Source organism: Ambystoma mexicanum, chromosome 8 (assembly GCF_040938575.1).
Source record: "Ambystoma mexicanum isolate Mex_15411 chromosome 8, UKY_AmexF1_1, whole genome shotgun sequence".
Lineage (NCBI taxonomy): Eukaryota > Metazoa > Chordata > Amphibia > Caudata > Ambystomatidae > Ambystoma > Ambystoma mexicanum.
Window position 1 is genome coordinate 218560003 of NC_090929.1, and position 26199 is coordinate 218586201.

The window sequence follows — 26199 nt, forward strand, 5'->3', positions numbered from 1 at the left end:
CCCGAAATATAAAAAAATGAATGAGTTTAAAAAATAAAATCAGCAAAAAACACATTGAAAAAATAACTGGTGAAGTAACAACATAGAACCATTGTAATTGGCTAAGCATGTGGTGGTGACATTGAAAACGAATGGAGTCTAGTGTCTGAATAGTGGAATTGCTCACCACTGGATATAAAATAAGTTTTGGACAAGTACATACATTTAACAAAAAATGATCATCTTAAATATGATTTTATTAAAATATATATTCTATAGTGGGTTATAAATGGTAAGCTAACAGTTACTGGCGACAAATATATTAAGAGTAGAGCATGTGTCTTTTGCTGTTATATAAAGTGCAGTTGCCTTTTGTTTTTATATTAGTATGTACAACATTTCAGAAATGAGGACTCAGAAATTATAGCTTGATTTAAAGATACAATTCTTTGAGAACTATACACCTACACATTATAAATGAAGGCCCTAATATTGTGTATCCCGTGAACTAAAAATGTAGTATTAGAAAATCAGGATTGACATATGAAGTGAATTTAACATTTTAAAAAAATGAGATGTTTTAACATTTCTCATGTGAGCACCTACAGATGGTTTTGAAACCTCACCCTGTGAACTTTCCGCAAGGTGTTTGTCCATCGAGACATATGGCACACTTTGGAAAGGAGCTCTTCTCTTCATTTAAATATGTGAACTTCATCTTTGAAAATCTCTTTGTAATGCAACATTGTTCTGCAAAGTCAGTAACAATGCATAACACTGGTGACCGAGGTAACATCAAGGCTGTGTGACTGATGCACAAACCTTCCTTGGCAAAGCTGAGGTACCAGAGGTTCCTTTCACGGTGTACGTTTCGTGGGGGGGGAGTTCAGGGCGCAAAACATGAACATACATGAACAAAGAGACATGCTAAATCCTAAAGGTTAGGAAAACTTAGAACTACAACCCTAGGGTATATTTTAAAGGTACACATAACGCACCCCCTGTGCCTTGATCCATACAATAGCAAAATATAAATAAAACACATACTCCTTTGCCTTCCACGGTGACAGCTACAATTGGGAAATGTACCTGTCCCCCCAATGCCATTTACCATGTCAGGTGGGTGGAGACACGAAAAGATAATACTTTGATCAGAATTTGTCTTCATTCGTCACTCTTTTTTTACAAAAAAGACTTAAATGCAGAAGCCAGAAGGAAATAACGAGATCTACAATAAAAGCTTTGAAAGTCTTGCCGGATATCAAGAGGTTGTTTCGATTGTGATTCAAGGGCTATCGTATTACGACCACGACCAAGCAGTCCAGCGAGACGCCATCTTCCTGAAGATCCTGTCAGTTATGCTGCATCTCCCCCAGAAACAAGAACCAAATGTACTTCATAAATGAATATGTGTTTTTAGGTTGTGTCCCAGCCTATCCCACAAGGAGAACCAGCAGTGGGGAACACATCATTTGCCCACACTCCTTCAAGGCCCCGTTCAGGTAGCAAGTCTTTGGTCCGGTCGCACCCTAGGAATGCGGTGCCCTGCAGGCCCGGCAGCAGGCTTTGCTGTAGTACCAGTGGCTGCAGAGGTTCACTTTGATGGCCAAAGCGCAGTTTGTTCCAGCCTGGTCCTGGCAGCTGTCATCTGGATGAAAGATAGAGTATTTCAGTCAACAGAGCGACACCCATCTGCATTGTGCAGCACACACACACAAACACACTCAACCATCTTCCGAAGATCATCTGGAATTCTGGTAGAGAAATAACTTCCAATCACAGATGTTCTTACACTTCCTAATAACACCAATGAAGAGATAGGATCAAAGGAATATTAAGGAACAGGTAGAATAGCATATGCCAAATCACATACTCAGACTCTGGTCTTTATCTTAAGTTTCAAATAAGCACGATACAGAAATATTGATTTAATGCATCAAGCCTGATTTAAACGGAGAGGCATGCAAGACATGACAGAAAAGTTCCCTTGCACTGAAACTGGGGCAGTGTGATTGGATCAAACAGAGTACATGTTAAGTAGAGAAACTGGGAAATAGTCTCAGATCACAGGACAAAGGAACTGGAAAAGAAGTGATGGGGCACACAGTAGTACTGTTCTTTGGTGCATTGTATATTAAATATTCTATCACTGAGATGTTCTATAAGCATAGGGACCTAAGAAGGATGTGCAAACAAAGAAAAGAGCCAGTAATCAAAAGTTCCGCCTGCTCCTGAAACTACTTTAAGGGGTCTGAAGTTTCATTGAGAAACTATGTTGGGCTACGACTTAAAGATGCAACATTTGGAGGTTTTAGGGAGCCAAAATATCAAAAACCCAAGATTTTATGTTTCAGTTTTTTTTTATTTTTACCTAAATTTCTGATAGAAATATAGAGCATGATCTGTTTTATTTAATGCAATAATGTGTTCATCCGAACCATCATCAAGTGTTTATAAATATGGATTAGGACATGCATGTTATGGCCCCTTCTTCACAACCTATGCTGATGCACAGTGCAGGTGAATGGAATGGAGTGGGGTCTAGGTGGAATGGGCATTGTGTTGCTCAGCTCATACTTCAGCAATATATTGACACAGTTGCTAACATGATGATACCAGTGGTCCGTTCCTAAACTATAGCATTGATATGTGTGCTTGCCAGTTCAGTTGTATTCACATGTTTCCTAGGTGTTAATGTTCGTGGATATTTCAGTGGTATAATATCATTGCATTCAAAACAATATCCTGCATTTAAGTAAGCAATAATCCCCAAGCAGGGGGGACATTACCTGAGCAGAGGGGCTTATTGCTATTACTACCCCGGTCTATAAAACCGGAGTATTAAAAGTATTTTTTTTTCTGTTCCGCAACGCTCTGGCAATTCGGAACAGATTTCTTTTTTACAAAAATGGCTGCAGAGGAAGGGCAAATAAATTATGTTTTCCCCTTCCATGGCAGCTATTGAAAAAAAAAAAAAGTAAACAAACAAAATTCCCACCATGGAAATGGAAAAGGGACTGCACATAGTTCCTTCTCCCTTTCAATGGCAGACATTCAAAAACAGGAAAAAAGGAAACAACAAAATTATCACCATGGAACTTCTTCCTTTCCATGGCGGCCTGTCGTAGATCGGGAGCGGATGCGCTGGAGACAGAAGTGTTTCCAGTGCATTCACTCCCAAAAAGAAGTAAAGTGCGGGGCTGGGGGGAAGAGAAATGTGGGAAAAAGGGGAAGGGGATTACAAGACTTACCTCATTCCCCGGCGAGGGGAGATGGCAGGTGCCAGACCTGAGGAGGCTCAGGGCCAGAGGATTACCATTTTGTACCACCCGCTTTGTGAGCCTCCCCATTGGCTGGGAGGCACCCCACCCCCCTCCCATTCGCCATGTACTAATGTGCACGATTGTTTCTTGTTTCATTTCTTTTCATTCTTTTTAAAGAATGACAGACAGGGTGATTGGCAAGACATCAAAGACGTTAATCTGAAACCAACATGAGATTGTGCAAATTGCAGCTGATCACTGTACAAAACCAACAACATGACACAACATCATGGATCCCTGGCCGGTTACCTGGAGGCTCGGTAGGGCAGGGCTGAAGGTCGCAGGTTTGTTTTCCAACAGGCTTCACTAGTGGGTCACAGCCACGCACAATATCGGTCCCTTGGTAACACTTCACGTCCCGCATTCTCACACCAACACCACATGTTTTTGTGCACTGCAGAAAGAGGGTGGACATCAGTAGATGAAAGAAGCATATCATACAGCCCCAACCGGAAAACCAACAATTTCCAATAATAAGCCATTGAAACGAATGGAAGATCCGATGCAAAACAATGGTGGGAATAGTGCTAGTTTGCTTTAATGAGGTTTCCAGTGAATAGATCAATGTCAAAATACCACCGGGGAAAAAAAAACTATTGACTGGGAATAATTGAGTTGATATTCTTACTATTAGTATAAATAAGCACATAGGACAACCAAGTTCCTCAGCAAAAAAATAAATGTTTGATTCTGAAACCAAATACCCCTGTTTCAGCACACCTTTCAGTGGGGGGTGAAGGGACAGCGAAATTCTGCCTTCTTCAGGACTGTACAACATGACAGCATATGGTAAACATCTGTGGTTATTGAGCAGCAAGTTTCCATTTGTTGTGTTTTGTTGTTCAGCTGCTTTCTCTTTCTGGAAACATTCTTCATTGTGCTTTTTATAATTATTATCTCAGATTCACAAGACATTTACGTACATCCCCCCATTATAAGCAAGCAGTGCTGCATTCAGAAGTAAGCCTTTGTAAATGCTATTGAATATATCTGTTTGCCCATCACAGAGCAATCTCCTAAGCACTAGTTAAGACCGGTTGTATTCTGGCACTTCCTATTGCTGTTCAATGTACATATACATCCAATGTTCAAGCTTAGATGTGAAATTCTTCTGAAGAATAGTGTGGATTGTCTCATGTCGTGTTTTAAATCGGATTGCTGATGCAGGATGACACCACATTTACCTCCCTGATACCCCATGTAGAATATCCTGCTAAAGAACAATGGGACAAGCTCTTGTCTCCTAACCTGCAGCCTTTTCCCCATGGAGGATAAGAATGATTCCAGGTATTTGTGTTTCGAAAAGGCCTAATAGAGATTGTTGTATGCTGGTAACTTTTGCTGGTGAGCATCAGTCAGTTGGACCCACCCTAGCACTTACTGTCTTTTCTTTTCAGCTTGATTGTTTTTGTCCAGTAAAGGTAGCCTTAACACTTGGATATGTGTGCAGTCTATCTTCTATTGCTGCTTAACGTTTACCCAGTATGACTTCTAGTCCACTCAGGCCCATTTTCTCTAAAAAGCTCCCATACGACACTGTGGCATATCCCAGGGATGTATCCTCTTGACTTGGCTTTTCAAGGCCTACCGAAAACTGCTAGCAGATATCACATCCCGTATCGTTGCCACATTTGAAACATTTGCACATGACACCCAGACAGCCTTGAAACTCAGTGGTTTGTTGGTGAACCTATATTGTAGCTCCAGTTGTCTGCCTAGAATATAAGAAAGCATGATCGAATACAGTTTTGTTGAAATGCATTAAACTCAGATCAACTCAACTCTTGTGGTTCCTCCATCCCTCCATCTCTTCCCTTCTGTTGGCCTTTGCCTCTTGGTGTTCCCCTTCCCTCTTCACCTCAGCAGAAAACCTGGGAGTGTTGTTTGCTAGGCTGCTACACTTCTCTCAGAAGGTCCATGACATCACTAAGGAAGTTAATTTCCAACTGCATGTCCACAAGCACATCCTCCCAATGTTTAACATGTCTCAGATATTACAAGTTACCTCAGAAATTGTAATCATGTGACGGCCTGTTGCAATTGTCTCTGCCGCTGCCTCCCAAAATGTCTCACACAGTAACTCCAGGTAATTCATATAAGGTGGATACCCTGGATCGCAGACTGAAATCTTGCAACCACATAACCTCAGCACTGTCCGCCGGGACTCAGTACAGGTTTTTGCTGAGGGAAAAGAGTATTGGTAATTCCATTACTGCCATGTTTTTGGCATTCACAGAATTACCACTGTTTCTCCAGCACTGCCAAATTATAATTTATGGGGTGAAGTGGAGGATTTACCTACAGCAAAAATCTGAATTTGAATTTGCCACTTTACATCCAAAAAGCGTCAGATTTAAGGTGCAGTAATTCCACAGGCAGGAAATCTGGAAATTACCACCCCTTTGTAATTCCGTGGCAACTCCACGGGACCAAGAGCGGTAAAAAGTAATCGAGTTTGGTGGTAATTCTGTAGAATTAACACTGAATTATCACCAGATTTGTGAGGACGCCTTGTGCATTTTACACACAGCCTTCTCGGTCACTGGTTACAAGAACATGAAATGGTTGTATCCTACCTGGCATCCTCTACTTCCTAGACTCGCGTTGTGGCAGTTTACGGAAAAAAGAAACACTTGCCACTCCTGGAACATCTGCCTGTAACGCAATTCCATTGCCCATAGGATTTGAAGAGAACCATTTCCAGCATCGGAAAAGGCATAACACATTTCTCTTCAAAAATCCCTCACATTTGTGCCTCAATGTCTCCTGAATAGTTGGATGTGGACGTGCATCTTTTAGCCTCGTGAACTGCTTGTTCTGAACTGCTTCTCTCTGTAATACTGCACTTCCCAATCCTTCATCCCTTTACTCCACTTAGATCTTGTTGCTATTTGATTGTTAAATGTCCTGCACTTATTGTTATGTTGTGTATTTGCTCTGCACTTACTGTAACATCAAAACTACCTTGCCGAACTTTCTGGGCCCCCAAAACCCTGGCGGGTCTCCTGTCCATCAGAGCACCACAGACTAAAGGGATGGCGGAGGTGGGACCAATGGGAGGGGGAAAAGGGCAAGCTGCATGCATACTAACTGTAAAGGGAGTCATAATGGCCCATGTAATGCATAGTCAACGCTGTAACTGAAATAAATAAAGTTGTTAAAAAATGTTTTTTTTAAAACTTACTTGGCTGATCAAAGCTGGTGAAAGCCCAGTTTAGCTGTATCATTTAACTTTTGCTTTGGAGGCAAGACGTTTTCTTTGCAGTTGACATCTAACAAATGACAATCAAATAAATCCCTTGCACGACCATGCTGCTGTATTGCAATTTTTTTATGATTGACACTTTCATTTCTTTTAGACTAAGTGTGATAATTTAATGTAAGTCTTGTATACATTGTAGCTTTTCAGACCATTGAGGTGAATATGGTTATGGTCATGTTAATTCCATGACTTCTACATGATCTTTAATGTTATGCACATCTAAGAAAGATGAGTGTTTTTTGAGGCGGCACATACATTCCACCTGAGATGTTAATGTTAATGCATTCAGACCTTGGAAAGGGTGCTCAGCCAATCACATGGCTGGAGATGTGGGTGAAACAGCCATCAGTGGCCCTTCCATGGCTTTCATCATGGTTATGTTTAGTCCTCAGCCCCGAGCGCCAGCCCGTTCACCTCTCTCCACCTCCCTTCCCCCACAACATCCCATTCTCCCCATCCCTTCCTGCACTGCAGACTAATCTGCTGGCACAGTGCTTCCTTCTCCACCTCCTGTGCTCCTATGCCATCATGGTGGGCCCACTAAAGAAGTAGAAAAAGGATTTGGTCCCTTCTCCACTCTCTATGGAGACAACCATCTTTTTTAATGGGCGATTAGGCGCTTGCAATATGTACAGAGACTTCCTCAAATCTCAAAAAACCCATTTCTGCTATTCACACTACAGTGGGAGCCCTGGGATGCGAATAGCTATCAGACCCTTGTTGAAGGGCATGCAGGCATGGTATCATCACCGAGCCCTCGCCGAGGCTTCAGGGTGGTGGGCCATTACTGGCCCTGTAACACCCTAAAAGCAGAGGTGATTGCTATATTGTCACAAGGTCACATGTCCATAATTTGATGGAAAATATGAGGCTTTAAGTGGCCAACTCACAATGATCTGGACATTTGACATTATTATTATTATTATTATTATTATTATTATTATTATTATTATTATAAGCTCAGATCTAGCTATGCGAAGCAATGGAGTACTTTACAATCATAGGCTGAAGAACACAGTGAGGGAATCAGAGAAAGCAGGAGTAGGGAGCCAACAGGGGAAGACGAGAGTAGACAATTGGCCACAAAGGGATCTACAAGCAACTAGTGGAGCAGACAGGCAGAGCAGATCACTGAGACTCTGTTAGGGTGGAGAGTGCAGGGGGGGTGGATCTAGGTGTTAGGGAGGGCCCATTCCCTGAAGAGAAATGTCTTGAGCTCTTTCCTGAAAGGTAACTGTCAGAGCTCACTTCTACCCATTTCCTTACTTCTGGTGGATAACAGGCCTCCAGAAATGCTGGATTTCTCAGTGAAGTAGCTTGGGGAATTCAGGGTGAAAGCCTTGTAGATGATGCAACAGGATTTGAAGATGATGCATGCTTGCTGTGGAAGCCAGTACAGTTTGGTGAGTCCTTTAATGAGTTTTGCTGCAGCATGGAAGACACATTTCACGGGTGTGAGGGTAGTCGGTGGTAGGTATTCCAAAAGGGCATTGCCACCATCCAGGTGGCAGAGGATCACACCTTGGCTGCAGATCTGAACTTGATTTCTGAAATGAAGGGCTAGACTTTCCACAGGAGAGAACGCTGGTACCAAGCCGTTTGTATATCCTTTGCTGTGTGCTGTCTGAATGTGAGGTGTCTGTCGATGTTGAACCCAACAGACTTGGCACAGGTGGCCAGCTGGGGTGTTAAGCCCTTGAGGTTCATAACAGAGAGCCAGGTCTGGATGTCTGGGTGTTCAGTGTTGTTGGTTAGCAGTATGAATTCACTCTTAGAGAGTTTGAGCTTCAGGTAAGAATTGATGATCCACAACTGGATCAATGTCAGGCAGGCCTTGAATCTGTTGATACCTTCGATAGAGGATATCTGGAGATACATCTGTGTATTGGTGGATATTGATGTTGTGTGGAGCAAAGAGGATTCTGAGTGGTTTCATGTTGTGAAGCAGGTATATTCACAGACACAAATGATACAGTTTCCAAAACCTTAAATTTGGTTAGAAGTGTTGGGATAATATCTAACTGGCCCTAAGTCTAACGTGGGAGAAGTCTCAACTATAAAGTAAAATACAAAGGTTATTCTAAGGCTGTCAGTCAAAACAAAAAAGGCTGTCTGTGTCAAACCTATGCTTGCTCTCGCATCTATAGAATAACAAACAATGTGTAGGGGACGGGATAAACTCAATAGTGTGCAAAATGTAGGACAGACTGGTACTGGAGATTTTCCACAGTAGTTTTCCCCAAATTCAAGACTCTGACGCTTACTAAAAAGTTCTATCAAGTTAAAACGTTCACAATAGTTCCATGTAGGATTATCTGGGTTTCCTTTCACCAGACTCAAAGCCCCCTTGGGTTCAACTCCTCTTGGCTTCCAAAAGTTCACCTTTCAAAGGGTTTCACACAGTTCACTTTTCAAATGGTTTCCCAAAGTTCACTTTTCCCAAAGTGATCTACTTCCTCATAAAATCATGAAATTCAAAGTTCAGCTCATGACAGTTCAATTTATTTATTCAGGGATTCCCGTCTGCATATTTCAGACAGCTATCTTTCTCTTGTTATACAGTTCACTTATTTGGTGAGGTCTACCTGGATTGCGGTACCCATTACAAGTCACACAACCCAGCCCTGGGGCTTAGCTGCACCCCATCTTGACAACTTAAATTCTCTCACTTTGTTTCAACTTTCAATTATAAACAGTTTTCCACTTTACTTTCTTTCTTATACCTCTTCTTGGGGATTTTTCAAATGTTTCTCTTCTTGCGCAGCTCCCCTTTTTATGATCTATATTTTGCTCAGTTTTCAGTTCACACATAGCTCCCCTTGCCTTTAGGAAACTTCTTCCATTCATACAGAGGCTTTTGAGATCGTGTAAACATACACATGGCCACTCTGTTACTTGGTATCTCCTCCTTCGTGTGCTTTCTTTTGCTTGGATATTTCACTGTAGCAGTTCTACATCAACGAGCATGTTTCTCTCCACACGCGCTGGCTTTGCAACTTTGTATTCATTCATGCCTTCACAAACCAGGCCTTTCTTTGCATTCAGACTCACCGGTTGTGCTCAGCTTTGACAGTTCATTGTTCTGAGGTCAAGGTCTCACCACCTGCCCCTCACACACTACAGGGCTGGCTTATAGCCCTAGGGGAAGAAGCTATTCTGGTTGCTTCACAAGGGACTGGCAGACTTTCCAACTTTCTCACAGAGACCCTACAGGCTACTTGGAGACACAGCTCCCTCGCTACACCCTGCATACCTTCAGTGCCTCTGTGTCCCGTTCTCCTGCTGCTGTTCCTGGCAGGTCCTGGCACTATTGTTCTCCTCTCAACTCGTTCAACTAGCTGTCTCAGATTGCTGTTTTTATATTTCCATCAAGAGTTGATAGGCTTCAGGTGACTGTAGTCAGCTTTAAGTGCCTAACTCTGCCTGACCGCATTGCCTGACCTCATTAGTGGGACACATGTATTGAGAACATGGGAGTGTCTTTGCTTGCATCTTCCTCTTCACAGAATCATAACAGTGTTTCCCATAGGAAGCATGCATGACTCCTAGCTCCCTCTTCTTCGTCTCAGTTCTTGGATGATGTTGTCAGGACCAGATGTTTTGGGACTTATAGTAGGCCATAAAGGCTGAGGGGAATGACAGAAAGAGGGGGGATACCATGTCTCCCCTGAGGTATTCCCTCCCCAATCCCTGAGGACCTTCCAGCAAGGTGATCCTCCCTTACTAGTCCACCCCCAAGGTCGGGATACAAAGCAATGGCCCTCCCCTGGCCACCTGTGTAGAGGATTCCCAGGGAGTAGGTAGGGAAAAACCCTTAAGTTTCTCACAATGTAAAGATTCAAGATCAGGAGGGAGAGGCATGGACGGGCTCTTTGCTCCCATGCCCCTAAGTGCACAGATCTCACCTCACAAGGTCTAATTTAAATTAGGTAAGAACTATGAGAGGTGAAGGATGGTCTGATCTTGGGAACCCTAGACCTAATGGTACACCCCATACATATTAATGTGTCATTCAAATTTCCGAAATGTGAGCATGCATGGAACCACCAACCCTATTTGGATGTGCACTAGTGGGACCTCCCGTAATCCGAGCAAGCTGATGTCTGCATTCCCTCATTGGTTGCCTTACATGTTTTCAAATGCAAAATTATCTTTGGCCTTCGTTCTTAGCTTCTCTCCTGTTCTAGGCTGCACTGCTCCCAGTTCAGCTTTCATTACGGTTGCATCTTTCAGACTGGGAATGGACTTGCACACTGCGGATGGTGTGAAGAAGGTCTAAAAAGTAAAAAGATGGCATGTTTATTTTCAACATGAGTTTCCACCTGTGATTTTCTCTTGGCAACCTGCAGGATGCTAGTGATGATAATCACACTCAGGACAGGCCGACGCAGTCCGCAGAGGCATCATCCTGCCTCCTTTAAGGGTTTTCACTGCATATGAGCCTTTAAATAGCCTCAACCTGCAGCTGAATATCACCTAAATATTGAGCTGCCAATTAGAGCAGCTGGATGGCTTTATGGTTATTTGACCCAAAAGTTTATGTCACTATGCTATGCATTGTTGTCTACAAAAATATGTACACATGTTTAACATGTGCATGTGTGCTAGCGTGAATAAACATCCTCTCTTTGGTCTACAGCATCCACACGGTCTGTTCACATCCAAATGTTGGCCTCTACAGCCAGATCTTGATCTTCCCATTTCCCAATGTTGGGCATACATAAGTACCTGGAGGTAGGAAATACCACAGCTGCGGTCTAACCACAGGAAAAAAAAAACACATTCACCCACAGATTTCAGGATAAGCCCTATGGAATTCAATGAAAGGAATGTTGTAGGGTATCGCAGAGGAGCTGATCCAAGTCAATGTAATGATTTAAGGAGAACACTCTTATCTCAGTGTTTTTCTAATTACTCACAACCAAGGGGCAGTGAAACTTGTTTTTGTTCTGTAAAAGTCTCTTATCCAATCACCCCTCAATCCCCTTCCCGGCACCCATTTTATAAATCCAAAGCAGACTGCCACAGCGCAAATGACTTTGTAAGTCATAACCTCACACCATGAGAGCATCAATATGTGCCTGAGTTGCCATTTCCAGGATAAGAGTTTGTCGGTCAATTTTATTCTACCATTCACATTCATTTGTATCCACGAATCACAACAGCAGAGACAGAAATAGGCAATAATAGGTGCACAAATATAAGGATACAAGTAACAGCATATATTTGTGTGCTGTAACTAAGAAAATAGGGTACATTAACGTGAACAGACAAAGACACAGCTATTGGAATTATTCTGTCCATTTTCCTTATCTTTGAATTAGAATGAAGGGGCAAAGAAAAACATTGTTGTGACAAAGCTATTGTTTAATGATCGCTCTCGTTTGATAAGATGAAATGTTCAGTTTCAGAGAAATCAGCCAACAGATTTTTGTTTTCTTCCCATGGAGTGTAGAGCATTTTTGCAGCAGCTGGATACCTTTTAAAGTCTCAGTAAACATAATCTGCATTTGCCATCATTTACAGCCAAGGCAACCCCCTCATCAAATGCTACATAAATACTGAAGTTGACACTCATTTCATTGTTTCATATTTAATTTACAGAGACACAACACCAAAAGTGTGGCAGCACATTTTTAATCGCTGGATCTCAATATAAACCAGCCATAACACAATATACAAGCAAACTCTCGACTCCAGAAGAATGTTTCGGGATATGACCCGATCAATAATGTACTCTACTGAATGACCAATGTCGGGTCTTAGAATGAGGGCCCTAACAGGAGACAGGGGTCCGCTGTCCACAACTGTGAGTCATGTCTATCTCACCCCTCTACTTCACAAAGTGTACATCTCTTTCTCAAAATGCTAGTCCATCCGAAACCTTTCGTTTGAAGTCCATGCTGTGTACCAGATAAACATCTGCCAGTCTCTCTTTAGGGAAACCTGCATGCACTCTCTAGGTTTATCTCCAGGCCTACTGCTACATTTCTCTACTCTGTGGGCCCAGCCAGTGGGCGGCTTCCTCGTGAAATCCTCCTAAATCTAGAAGAATTGAACTCTCCTGACTGGGATCATTGTTCTGCATGCTGGGATAATTAGAAACCCTCTCTCTCAGATAACACAATTCCTGTTCCTTCTCCAGAGTTCCCAGCTTTCTCTTACCTGGCATTGCCTCTGATATCTGCAGTAGGCAACACATCAGTCTCTGCCTTGTAACTGTGCAGTTCAAGTGCAAACACAGACACATCTGGCAGCATCGACCTCAGCAGCTCGGGCACCCTCTCATCTCCCAACTCCTGGACTGCACATATCTGGCTCTGACAGGGGCTGCACCCGTGATATAATTGTGTTCGAGGAGCCAATCAGAGGTTTCCTTTGACTACTTCTGCTCCACAGCTCACTTCTGGGTACTTATTATCATGTGGAAACATGCTAACATTGCCTTGTTAAAACATTTAGAACACACAATTTGTTCAGCTTATTTTCAACCTTATTTCACTGCCGGAGTTTTCTGTTCCCAGTGAGTATGTGTTAATATAGCTTACATGATCATTCAACAATGCACTATCATGAGTTAAAACCAGGTTAAGTTAAAGATCCTGAGCCAAAGGTGAAGTCCTCTAATGATGGCAAAGGCAGATTATCTCATGATAAAGCCTTTTAGAATTTTCATTATTTCAAATTAGCAACCAGTTGGGGATTGTGCTGTACGGTGGGACCCAGTCGCTCTGGTTGCCTGGATTGTGGGCTGACTCTCACAATCCAAGACCACATTCAAAGCAACCTGAAGGCTGTTCATGCCAGGCCCACCATCTTTCCCCCACCCTCGCCCCTCTCTGTTCTCCAGGCCCTTCCCTCCCCACCCCCTGACCCAACTTACCTGATTCCTTTGGCAGGAGAGCCACTGCCACATTCACTCGAGCCCCTTGGGCCACTGTGGAACTGAAAGAAGGGCTCTGCCTTCCATCTCTACGGCAGCCATATTAGGCACGTATTTTGTTCTAATGACCTAGACACTGTGAGCTTGGCCAGCTCATTCAAACTGCTAATCCCACAGTTGCTGAATCAGTGTCCTTGGCCCTTATGTATCTTCGGGGCCTTGACCTCCCACACCAATTCTTCCCAGCTCCCGTCTATCCACAGCACTTGCATCTGCACAACCTGCGCTTTGGAGACTCGAACTTACACCTCTCTTGGCCCAGGCCGTGTAGCAGTCAACATTCCTAGCACTTCAGCCATGTCTTACCCTCGAGCTCGGTCTCCCCAGCACTTACCCCCCCTTCCTTTCTGCAATTTCACATTCTGAATACTCACAAGGCATAGTAGGTTTGTCCCTCTGCCTCCTCCCCCTCTGCTCTTAATATTGTGTTGTTATGTATTTCCCACCGTCCCTCTCTCCCTGCCCTGTAGGCGCTTTGAAACAGTATATTCTTATTGTAGAAGCACCTAACAAGCAAACAATAAATAAATAAAGGCAGTACTTGTGGCTATAACTTGATCCCTGGGCCATTACCACCCGATCCAGCCCACCATATATGGTTTTATTGCTGTATTAGCATAGACAGCAATCATATGGTGGCTGATGTGCTGGTCTCTGGATAGGTTGCGAGATAATGTGTAATGTTGACAACAGATGATTCACTAGAGTGAGGGAGCTCCTAGAATGAGAACGAACATTGTTCGAATAACCTGTTCTATGGAATTTCTTCCACTTAGGAGGGCCTACAAGTTTAGCTCCCTGCACCCTTCTCAAAGGAGAAATATCGATTTGCATATCAGTCTGGTACCACCCACAAGGGCAGTCCAGCACCAAACTGAGAAGCAATTCTCCACTGAACAAGAGTACCATCTGACACTCCAGACACGTTTTTCGGCCTTGTTGGGCCTCCTCAGTTAGGTGAAATTGAGCCTCTCTAAGGCACAGTGAGCAGGGGGTTCACGTCTGGATTACCCTCAGTAATTTAGGGTGAAACCCCAAGTTTGACATAATGCACAATAGTTTGGGAGCTCTGCTACTGAGAATGAACATGGTTCAAATCACCTTTTATATGGTATTTCTTCCACTCAGGAAGGTCTACAGCCATGTTTTAGCTCACTGCACCCTTCAAAAAGGAGAAGTAGACATTTGCCTATCAGTCTGATCCCACGCACAAGGGTGTTTGAAAAATGTCTTTAGTTTTCAGGGTGTGTGTATGGAGGGCATTCCTGATGGGTGGGGCTATGACCACAAAGGATCAGCCACAAAACGTATTGCCACAAAACCAAGCAATTCAATAGAGTGTTGGAAGGAGGCCTCATTGGAGGAATGGGTTTGCTTCTTCATTAGGCATATGGTTTGAGTAACGTAGATAGACTTGAGGAAGAACAGGTGATAAGGTCCTCTCTGTCTCCTATACAAAGTGGGCCTCACTACGAGTCAGGCGGTCCAGGAAATAACGGTTGCTGTAAACCCGCCGGCACCGTTGTTACCCGGATTGCCTGATCTTGAGTCCTGCAGGCGGAGGTGTCATTCCCGCCAGGTCTGTCCTGGTGAATCTAACACCGCCCACCTGCAGGCGGACATGGAAACCCCGGCACCATCCCGAGATGGTGCCGGGGTTTCCATGATCCCCATTCCCATTGAGTCCTATTGGACTTCCAATTCCGCCTCTGGAATTCCCAGGTCACCGGGCTTGTAATGCCCCGGTAATTCCGGGAATCATGGAGGCGGAATGGTAATACGAGTCCGGCGGTAACCGAGCCGGAAAAAACGGCAGGTTACCGCCGGACTCGTAATGAGGCCTAGTGTCTTCCTCAGACTTTTGAGTCTGATTAACAGGAATGCACTTTTTTCTCTTCTGGAATTCTGAGAAATCTGTAGATTTGTATTTTCTCAAAGGTGATACATGGATTTTTCAGATTCCTTGCACCAGCACAAGTGATGCAGTTACTTGGCTGCTTGAATACCTTATTGTTGGGCATGCAAAACCAACAATGATATAGTAATGGCTCCTAGCATCCAAACGGTGCCAGGTTGACGCATTTCACAGGGATAGGCCCTTAAAATTTCAGCCATTGTAAATTACATTAGGAAATATATTAAAAACGAACAAATATATATTGCTGGTTGAGGGACAGAAGAGGTTCATAATCCCATAGGCCGGTAAAATAGTTCAGCGGGTTGAACACTCGCTGCTGCGATCTGAACGTGATCTGCAGGTTGCAGGTTCGAATCCTGGCAAGGCCAACTCAGCCTTTCATTCTTCCAAGGTCAATAAATGAGTACCAATTTCGGTTGTGTAATATTGTATGTAAATATTTGCTCTGTAAAGCGCTTTGGATTAAGGCACTATATAAATAACACATCATTATCATTATAATGCTGATGTCCTAAGGCACAGAAGTGTTTGGCTTTGCACAATAAGTTGTGCATCCCCTGCACCTTTTTTTCAAATTAGAAAAGGGAGATACCTTGCTTACTGTGCGCTCCAAAGGATATTATGCTTTTGAATCGCAACACACTTCTCAAATGTGTTGCTCTTTAGGCTTTTGGTGTGTGCAGTTGCTTTTACGGATGAGGTTCAGAATTTGCATATGGTTGTTCTCAGGCAGATTAGGCACTCCCCACTGACTTGAAGCAAACTTGCACTTTGGAATCTGAAATCCATGCACACACAACTTAACCCTTCACCCTTCCAGTTTAACAACATTTGGTTCCATTGCATTCCGTAATAGCAGTCATTTGGGATTTCAGATGCTACTATTCCTAGTGCAAACAAAGAGGCTATACTAGCAAATCAGGCCCATGCACCAGCCATATCAAAAGTAGGGAGTGAGAGAGACAATTACATCAAATGAGTACCCGGCGAGGGACAATCAGATTGTAACAATCAATCTGATTGGCCCTTGCCAGGGCTTTACCCGACCGGGAATCCCTCTCCCGGCATTCCTTTCCTTTGTGTCCCCAGCAGGGGGTGTAGCAGCCCCTTAGCCAATGAGGAGGCTCAAAACGGGGTAATCCCCGTTCTGAAATACCACACGGCTGGAGGCTGCCATCCTCCCCTACCGGTGATTCAGGTAAGTGTTTTCTCCCTCTCCCCTTGAACGCCCCATCCAAACAATCCCCTCCCTGCCTCCCCAACCCCAATTACTGTCTTTTTGGTCCTTTTTTGGGAGTCAACGTGCTGGGAACACTTCTGTCACCAGCGCATCCGCTCCCGATCCACGACAGGCCGTCATGGAAAGGAAGAAGGGACTATGTGTAGTCACTTCCCTCTTTTCCATGGTGGCCATTTTTTTGGTTTACATTTTTACTATTTTTTTAATGGCCATCATGGAAAGGGAGACGACAATACATGTAGTCCCTTCTCCTTTTCCATGGCGGCCATTTTCTATGTTTATTATTTTACAATGATTTTGAATGGCCGCTATAGAAAGAGAAAACAGACTCAATTTTCCCTTCCCCGGTGGCCATTTTTTGACATTTTATTTTTACTCTTTTCCGAAATGCTGCAGCGTTTCGGAACAGAAAAACAATGCTTTTAGTACCCCGGTCTTGCTTTTATTTAATTAATTTCACGGCAGCATGGATGGGATTACTTAAAGAATTTTTGGCTGCACCATGGTTTGCTTTTATTTGATAAAATTTTGCAGCACCATGGAAGGTATTAACAAAGAAGGAAACAACAAAGAATTTCACTTTGGCCAAGGAGACAACTACAGATCTGAGTTTGGTGCCATTCCAGCCACCACAAGATTGAAAATCTGTCATGGCCTGTCGTTACGGTGCCCAGGGCTGGGCCCTTTGTTTGGAGCATGAAATTACTACCCACATCCCTCTTGAATTGTCCCTTTGACATTGAAAGATAGTGTTTCTATAAGAGGACCGGTGAGTCATATTAACTATAGCGTCCATATAGTGCTCCATCATTCCGTAATGCACATTTTTTTTTAAAAAAGAATCGTGTTCCCCATCTATTCCAATCAGATTTATTGAATTGGTTTATTTTAGTGCTACAATGCCCGGTCCTTGCTGTACACATTCCTTGGCATTCGGGGGCACACAAAACCAATACTGCAAAATAGAATGCCCTCTCATGTTGCAAACACTGAACATTTGTTCAATGAATCTTCTGCCAAAAATGACCTTTTTACAAGCGTTCTTCTGCAGCTATGTCTGTCTCATGACTTGTTCATTTGTGGTCCAAGTCTGAGTGAGCAGAAAACCTAAAAGCTTTAATTTCTCTCATCCCAAAACAAACCAAGCTGTGATTACATTTTGGCAGCCCGCCTCCCCATAGCGATGTCTAGGAATTTGCAAGAGAGCTGTCTTGGCAAACGCAATCAGATTCAAATCATCGTCTAACAATGAAGCGGCACCTTACTCGGCTGATACACTGATGCTTGCACCTCCTCAGCTTAGCCAAAATGAAACAGTAGATTCTGTTCTTTGTCCTGCTCCCTCCCCCTTAGGTCAGTAGCTGAGCATTTTCCTTTTGCTGGCAAGCATTTTAGTTCTAGATTTTAGTGGAAAGAATGGTCAGAAAATATAGGCCCTTGGCACAAAAGGCTGGTTTCAGACTTTAATATTTATCATGTGCATTACAGTGTCGAACAAGACCACAGAGTAAGTAGGTTTCATAGTTATGTTCATGTTAATTGTATTTGTATTACACACACCACAAGCAGATATGTTTTTTTTTAGCATTCCAGCAACTAGCGGTTTTTCTGAGTTCTATAGGCAAAGGGATGGAGCCTATTCCATTACTTGTATAATAGATGGTTACATGTTCCAGTGAGGTGCTGTCAGAAGAATGGAACATGTCACAGTGCAAGAGAGAATGTTCCAGATCACTTTGAGGTTGCCAGGTTAAGGTTGTATAAACAACACTGGGGCAGAGGTATGGGTCATTAGAGGGAATTGGCTTTCTGCTCTTTTTGTCTCCTGCTCAAGCAGCTTTCCACTCTCTTCTCTTTTGTAGTAGATCAGCTAATGCAAATGATCCAGGATTTATGACCCTTTAATCCCAACATGCTTAGCCCTGGCCCTACCTTTCCTTTCTTAACTGTCAGATCATAAGTGTTTCTTGACTCGGCATCCATAGCAAAGGGCAGATGAAGGAATTGTTTCACTTCACATAGTACACCAGAGAGATATCACAATGTGCCTCCTCTCACCAGAGCCCATTCCCATCCTCTGCAGGGATCCACAGCCAAACTATCAATGCAGCCCCAGTCAGCAAACCTAATTAATACCCCCATACAGCACTGCAGCACAAAGCTACTATCCACATCTTCGCTGCTATGATAGTTAACACAAGTTCAGTGGTTGCACAAGCTGACCTCATAACAAGCAACAATCCTGATGCCTTTTTGACTACTAATGTGTAGTTTACACCCTCCTCCCCCTACATCTCTGATGTCCTCCTACCCAATGGTGGTCAGAGAATCCAACAAATAGACTGCAAGGGAAAAGGTGGAGGTGGAGTTGCAGTCCTCCATAAGATTGACTGGCCCTGCACGGTAAACCCGATCTCTGCTCAAAGCTCATCGAAATACCTCTCATGTCAGTTTTTCATCTCAATTACATTTCACCTTATTTGCAGACCACCCCAGAGGAGTGATAACTTCATCTATGATTTCTCCAATCTTTTCTCCTCCACAATTGTCTCCCACTCAACAACCTCCTTTGATATTTCCTTGAAAAGCACGGATGCAAGCATTACAGCCTAGAGGATCTCTCATCCCTCAAATCTCTGTGAAAACAACACAGACATATGATAGCCAATACCAAGTCAGATTTCTCCATCCCCACCATTGAGGCAGCCTCTAACAGTCGCAAAGCCTTGTTCCAAGTAGTCAAGAACTGTGCCAAACCCACACATGTTCCTGAAGTACTGGATTCACAAGATAAATGTGGTGCAATCAATACTATTTTCATTAACAAAATGTAAAATATCAAAGGTATCATCAACTTCTCAAAATCAAACAGAGCCCACTTCCCTTCCCCTTTGGGCACTGCCCTCAAGGACGAACTTCATCCTCTTCTCTCCTAGGGATCACTTAGACACACTGGCTACCCATAAAAAGACTGCTTAAAGGGCCAACTTCCCCCTCACTTTCATCATTGAACAATTCACCAGCACAGCACTTACCGCATTCCTCATTATTGTGAATGACTTCCTCAATGAAATGGTATTCACAGATACATTAATGAAAGGTCTCAATTGACTCCTTCTCAAAAAAACCTCTCTTGATTCAGAGGAGCGTGTCAACTACAGGCCCATCACCAGCATCCTGTTCGTTCAGAAAATTATCTGGAAAGTAGATGTGACCCATCTAGTTGTCTAAATGGCCCACCTTGGCCTCCTTCCCGGTTACCATTCTGCTTCAACCCCAAATGCAGAACTGAACTGAAACTACAACCATTCAAGTTGTAGACACTGCATTGAAAATCTCAGACACAGGAGAGTTGCGCCTCCTAGACCTCTTATGTTTTGGATATTTCTACTCTGTGAAAGATAGTGAGCTAAAGAATTTGGGTAAGGCTCTCGTAACCAGGACTAATGTCTGGAAAAGAGACTCCGAGGACCCCCCTTGTTAATTTGCATAATTTAAGTAGCTTTGGGTCTCACCCTAAGTTACTAGGGGAATCCAGGCATGGACCTTTTGCTCACTATTCTTAGTGATACACAGCTCCACCCTACTGATAAGGTCCAACCAGACCCAAACACGTGTCTGGGGTTTCTGTTGGTACTCTTGTTCAGAGGAGAATTGCCTAGCATTTCGGTGCTGGACTGCCCCAGGGCAGGACAAAGACTGATATGTTTTGTATATTTCTCCTTTGTGAAAGATAGTGAGCTAAAGAATCTGGGTAAGGCTCTGGTAACCAGGACTAATGCCTGGCAGAGAGACTCCCAGGACCCCCCCCCTTGTTAATTTGCATAATTTAAGTAGCTTTGGGTCTAACCCTAATTTACTTGGGGAATTCAGACCTGGACACCTTGCTCACTATTCATAGAGAGGCACAGCTCCACCCTACTGATGAGGTCCAACCAGACTGAAACATGTGTCTGGGGTATCTGTTGGTACTCTTGTTCAGAGGAGAATTGCCTTGCATTTTGGTGCTGGACTGCCCCAGGGCAGGACAAAGACTGATATGTTTTGGATATCTCTTCTCTGTTAAAAATAGTGAGCTAAAGAATTTGGGTAAGGCTCTGGTCACCAGAATTAATGTCTAGCAGAGAGACTCCCACGACCCCCCTTGTCAATTTGCATTATTTAAGAAGCTTTGGGTCTCACCCTAAGTCACTAGGGGAATCCAGAAGTGGACCCTTTGCTCACTTTTCTTAGAGAGGCACAGCTCCACCCTGCTGATGAGGTCCAACCAGACCGAAACACATGTCTGAGGTTACTGTTGGTACTCTTGTTCAGAGGAGAATTGCCTAGCATTTCGGTGCTGAACTGCCCCAGGACAGGACAAAGACTAATATGTTTTGGATATGTCTCCTCTGTGAATGAAAGGGAGCTAAAGAATCTGGGTAAGGCTCTCGTAGCCAGGACTTATGTCTGGCACAGAGACTCCCAGGGCCCTCTTGTTAATTTGCATAATTTAAGTAGCTTTGGGTCCCACCCTAAGTTACTAGGGGAATCCAGGCGTGGACCCCTTGCTCACTATTCTTAGAGAGTCACAGCTACACCATACTGATGAGGTCCAACTAGACCGAAACACATGTCTGGGGTTGCTGTTAGTACTCTTGTTCAGAGGAGAATTTCCTAGCATTTCGGTGCTGGATTGCCCCAGGGCAGGGCAAATACTGATATGTTTTGGATATTTCTCCTCTGTGAAACTGTGAAAGATAGTGAGCTAATGAATCTGGGTAAGGCTCTTGTAACCAGAACTAATGTCTGGCAGAGAGACTCCCAGGACCCCCCCCTTGTTAATTTTCCTAGACCTCTTAGACAGTGTGGGTACCTTTAACACTGTCAACCATAACTTCTCTCACTCAATGCCAACAGCATAGGCTTCTATGAAACTGTCCCAACATGGTTTGTGTCCTACCTATCTAGCAAAAACCAGGCCTTTGAATGGGTGCATTAAATAAAAAAAAACAGCTTGCATACACGTGTGGGGTTCCACAAGCTTGGGAACTCTGCCAAATGACCCCAACATAGCAATCCCTCAGAATGCTGACAACACTGACAGCACTCAACTGTATTCTCATGGTCTATGGCCTACACAATCGGCTAGCCTACGAAGACCGAATATATCATTATCGGTCCCCATGCCAAACAACAAAAATAACAATGACTACAACAATGGCTGCATTTCATGCGCCTGGAAGGATTCACATTGTAGCTATCAAACTCAGTCAAATCCTTGGCGTCATTGCAGACATTAGCTTTTCCTTTCAAAAGGACATAGTCAAAAAGGTGCAAACCACATGGCTACAGAGCTCCACACTTTGCATAATTAATCTCTTCATACCCCTGATTTACTCCAGCAAGGCCCTTGAATCCCTCTAACTCTCACACATCAAAGGAGCAAAAAACCTCCTTAGGGAGATTTTAGCTATGTACATGGCCACCCTTAAGGCAACCAACCATTACCCAGCATACTTCATTCCAGGCTCCTGCAAATGTGGCGGTGTCTCTCCTACACTGCACAATCTTCACTGTATCTGCCTCTCTATCAGGATCATATCTGAAACTGCATGTATCCCCTACAAAGCAGTCTCAAACATAACGACAACACACTTGATGGCTAAACTCCACAACTCTGGAGGCTCTGGCACCTCAGATAGCAACAGGATCAACAAGTTGGAGTCTTAACTAGTCTTTAATGAGAAGACTTGCAAGCAGTCCTTCTCTTGCCACTCTCCGACCATCTGGATGTCAACCTCAGCAGAGGCTAGGAAAGTCCAACCATTGTCCAGTTCCACAAAACAATAAAAAATGTGTCTCTTTCAAAAAATACCTGATGGACAAATATTATATTGCCATCTTTTCTCCAACTGTGCTGGGCTATTGTGTAAAATACAAAGCACAATGCTAGCATCCTCCTCGTGTACAACATTGTGTTTCTCAGTAAAATGCAATACAAATAAAAAGGGGGGATGTGATCATTGAAAATGAACATTGTCAAGTGTTAAATAGAGCAAGATTACAATGTTAGGCCAAATATTATTTAATAGCTTCTTTTGCTGAAAATACTTATAATCATTACCTCTAAAAATGGTGTCCCTTCATGGGAAAGGTGGTGCTCATATTAAAACCAATGATCTGTTTCTTTTGTGAGCATGAAGGCATTGTTTAATTTTGTGTGCTGAAGATGATTGGTTGGTCACACTCTAAAACTAACGACAACAACATGCGCATACATTACTAAGAAAAAAAAAAGGAACACATGGAATGGCAGATCATGCTGCCTGATCTTCTGGACCCTTAAAAGGTCCTTCAAAACCCAATCAACCCCTATGGAGCCTGTTTGCCCACCCACAGCTTCCCCTATATCAATGATGATTGATGGTGACCTTCCTGCAGGACACATAGAATGACAATGGATAGGGTCAAGTACCAGGACAGGCCACTCCTCTGTCCATGCTGCTTTCAGGCTACATTTAAATTATTTTTAAAAACACAGCACCCCCTTCAAGATACCTGTTTTGTTATGATATATTTTATTTATATTGTGCTCGTACATAGGTGTTTCAGAGCGCGACCACGCGAAGGGAGGGGTACAGGGGAGAAGCAAAAAAAAGATCTTACGGGACCCAGTGACACTGGGAAGGGAAAAAGGGGGAAGTGCAGAGCATAGAAGAGAACAAAATAAATAGAAGTAAATAAATAATTAAATAGGGTGTAAGTGCAGCCTGTGAGAGGCAAAAGTGCTAGGTTAGTCAGGTAGAGTGCATCAGAAAAGTGCAGAAGAAAAGTGGGTGGGGAACTGTATGGGTACAGAAACAGGCCCCAGTGCAAGGGGTCGCCCAGAGGCAGTGTAGGAGGCTGGCAGGGTGAGCAGGCACCTGGGCCCGAAGGATAGAGGGTGGCCAGGTGCACAGTGCCGAGGGAGAGGGCAGATCAGCAGGGGAAAAGCGGGGCAAAGGCAGAAGCGAAGAGGAAGGTCTTGAGGAGCTTTTGGAACCGTAGATGGTTGTCCTCAAGTTTCAAGGAGGCATGGAGGCAGTTCCAAAGGGAGGCCCCAGCCAAAGACAGAGATCTACCTCCAGCTTGTTTCTTTGAAAAACGACTGACCCTCAGAGAGTTAGAGGTGAAGGAGCGAAGGGCTCGAGAGGGGAGGTATTTGCAGAGGGATAGCTGAAGGTATTTTGGACACAGGCCCCAGAAAGCCTTGTGGACAATGCAAAGGGTTTTAAATTTAATCCTTGCATCCACTGGGAGCCAATGAAGGGATTTCAGAGCTGGAGAGATATGATCCCAGGGCTTGAGGCCAAGGACAAGTCTCGCAGTCCTTTTCTGGATTAGTTGTAAAGGGCGGAGAGTGGAGGCAGGTAGATTTAGAAAGAGGCTGTTACAGTAGTCCAACCTAGAGAGAATCAGAGTTTGGGAGACAGTGAGTTTCTGAGGGAAGGTGAGGAAAGGAAGAGTACCTCTAAGGAGGTGCCGTAAGAAGTTTGACTTTTTAGAGACATCAGAGATGTGCGGGGAAAAGGAAAGTGTGGAGTCAAAAATGACCCTGAGGTTCTTAGCTTTGCAGGTAGGAGCAGGAGGAGGGCCAAGGGATGCCAGCCAGAGAGTGAGAGGAAAGGATGAAGAGGGTGTACCAATGAGGAGGATCTCAGTCTTGTTGGCATTTAAACAGAGATCGTTGGTGGCACACCAATTTTGAATGGCGATGATCAGAGATGAGGGAAGGAGAGGAGGTGGCTGAAGGAAGCCTGAAAATGAGTTGGGTGTCATCAGCATAGCACTGGAAATTTGAGCAAAAAATGGAAATGCAGTATGCGAGAGTTACCAGGTATTGGTTGAAAAGCCAGGTGAGAGGTTAGACCCCTGGGAAACACCACAAGTATAGGGGGCGATAGAAGATAGGAAGGACCTAAGTTGTACCTGGGAGGGTCGATCTGAGAGAAAAAAGGTCAGCCAGGCCAGAGCCTGATCAGTGATACCCAGGTTGTCACAGAGACGATTGAGCAAGGTGGCATGGTTGACTATGTCGAAAGCAGAGGAGAGATCAAGTAGGATGAGGACAGAGGGAATGTTAGAATCAAGGTTGGAGAGAAGGTCTTCACGGATGTTCAGGAGAACAATTTCCGTGCTTCTGGCAGATCTGAAGACAGATTGGTCGTCGTGGAGACAGCCAACTGAGTCAGAATGAAGGTTAAGCTGAGAGATGGCAAGCTTTTCCAGGAGCTTACCCAAAAAGGGAGTTATGGAAATTGGGCGATAGTTAGCAGGGCAAGAAGGATCAGCTTTGGGTTTCTTGAGGAGAGGATGCACAAGGGAGTGCTTCAGAGGGGAGGGGAAATACCAGGAGGCAAAGGAGAGGTTGCAGAAATCGGCAAGGGCTGGAGCAAGGGTATCAATGTGGTCCTTAATGGTTTTCGAGGAACAGGGATGGACCTGTTTTGATGAGCTGTTCACACGTCTATCAGCACACGCTGTGTGGTTACTTTAGAAAATGTGCACCTGATAATGTGACTCTTGCCAGGCGAGAGATGGAGAGAAAGAAAGAGATGGAAAAAGAGAGAGAGAGAGAGAGAGAGAGAGAGAGAGAGAGAGAGAGAGAGAGAGAGAAAGAGAGCATTATTCAGAGAGAGAGAGAGAGAAAGAGAGAGAGAGAGAGCGAAAAACAGAGAGAGACAGAGAGAGCAAGTTCAGTGAATGATACACCAGATACAGCTAGGATCCATTCAAAACTGAACGGAAATGGCTGGGTGTATATGATGTCTGAAGTTGAGCATATGGGGCATTGCCTGGAAATAAGATAGCCATCCTTTGGAATATGATGACACATGTTGGTCATAGAATGGCAACCCAAAAACACTATCACCTAAAAATGTGATGGGTCAAATGTCAAGAATTAAGAATTAATCTCGGCAAGTGACATTGCTCTCAGCAACATTATCACACTACTGCAGAAGGAAACCAAGCACATGCAAATCAATATGTAGAGAAACAGAGGGTGGGTGAGGCGCGCACTCTAGTTCCCAGTATTGAATACCTGCTGCATTTCAAGTTGCTGTTCCTCCAAGCGCTTTCATGTCTCAAATAATCTTTTCTGGTGTTGCAAATTAATCTCAATTGGTCTCAAGGAATTCTGGTAGCTCTAGGAACTAAATGCCCTCCAAAAGCACTATTTTCTCCTGGTGGGGAGAGGGGGGAAAACCAATGATGTGGCTCTCCTGGGAAGGGCATGGTGACCCCGGTGCCGCTGGCTCTAAAGAACAGGACTTATGAACCAGTTGGTAGAGAAGCAGAGGGTGGCTGAGGTGCGCACTCTAGTTCCGATTGTTGAATACCTGCTGCATTTCAAGTTACTGTTCTCTCCAAGCACTTTCATATATCTAAGAATATTCAGGGAGGCTGTCTTTTCAGGTGTTGCAAATTAATCTGAATTGGTCTCAAGGAATTCTGGTAGCTGGTAGCTGTAGTCTGTTTTTGCTGACCAGGAACCAAATGCCCTCCAAAAGC

The 26199-nt window shown here is 43.9% G+C and overlaps 1 protein-coding gene across 1 annotated transcript in view; it reads right to left on the reverse strand.

Moving 5' to 3' along the window:
• Positions 1-218: 218 nt before the first annotated feature.
• ADAMTSL2 (ADAMTS like 2) overlaps positions 219-26199 on the reverse strand; it is a 329265-nt gene continuing 303284 nt past the window's right edge. The window contains exons 18-19 of the mRNA XM_069609632.1: positions 3552-3696; positions 219-1627 (exon numbers count right to left, since the gene is read on the reverse strand). Of these exons, the coding sequence (XP_069465733.1) occupies positions 1509-1627; positions 3552-3696 (264 nt within the window). The 3' untranslated portion in view covers positions 219-1508. The remainder of the gene's footprint in view (positions 1628-3551; positions 3697-26199) is intronic.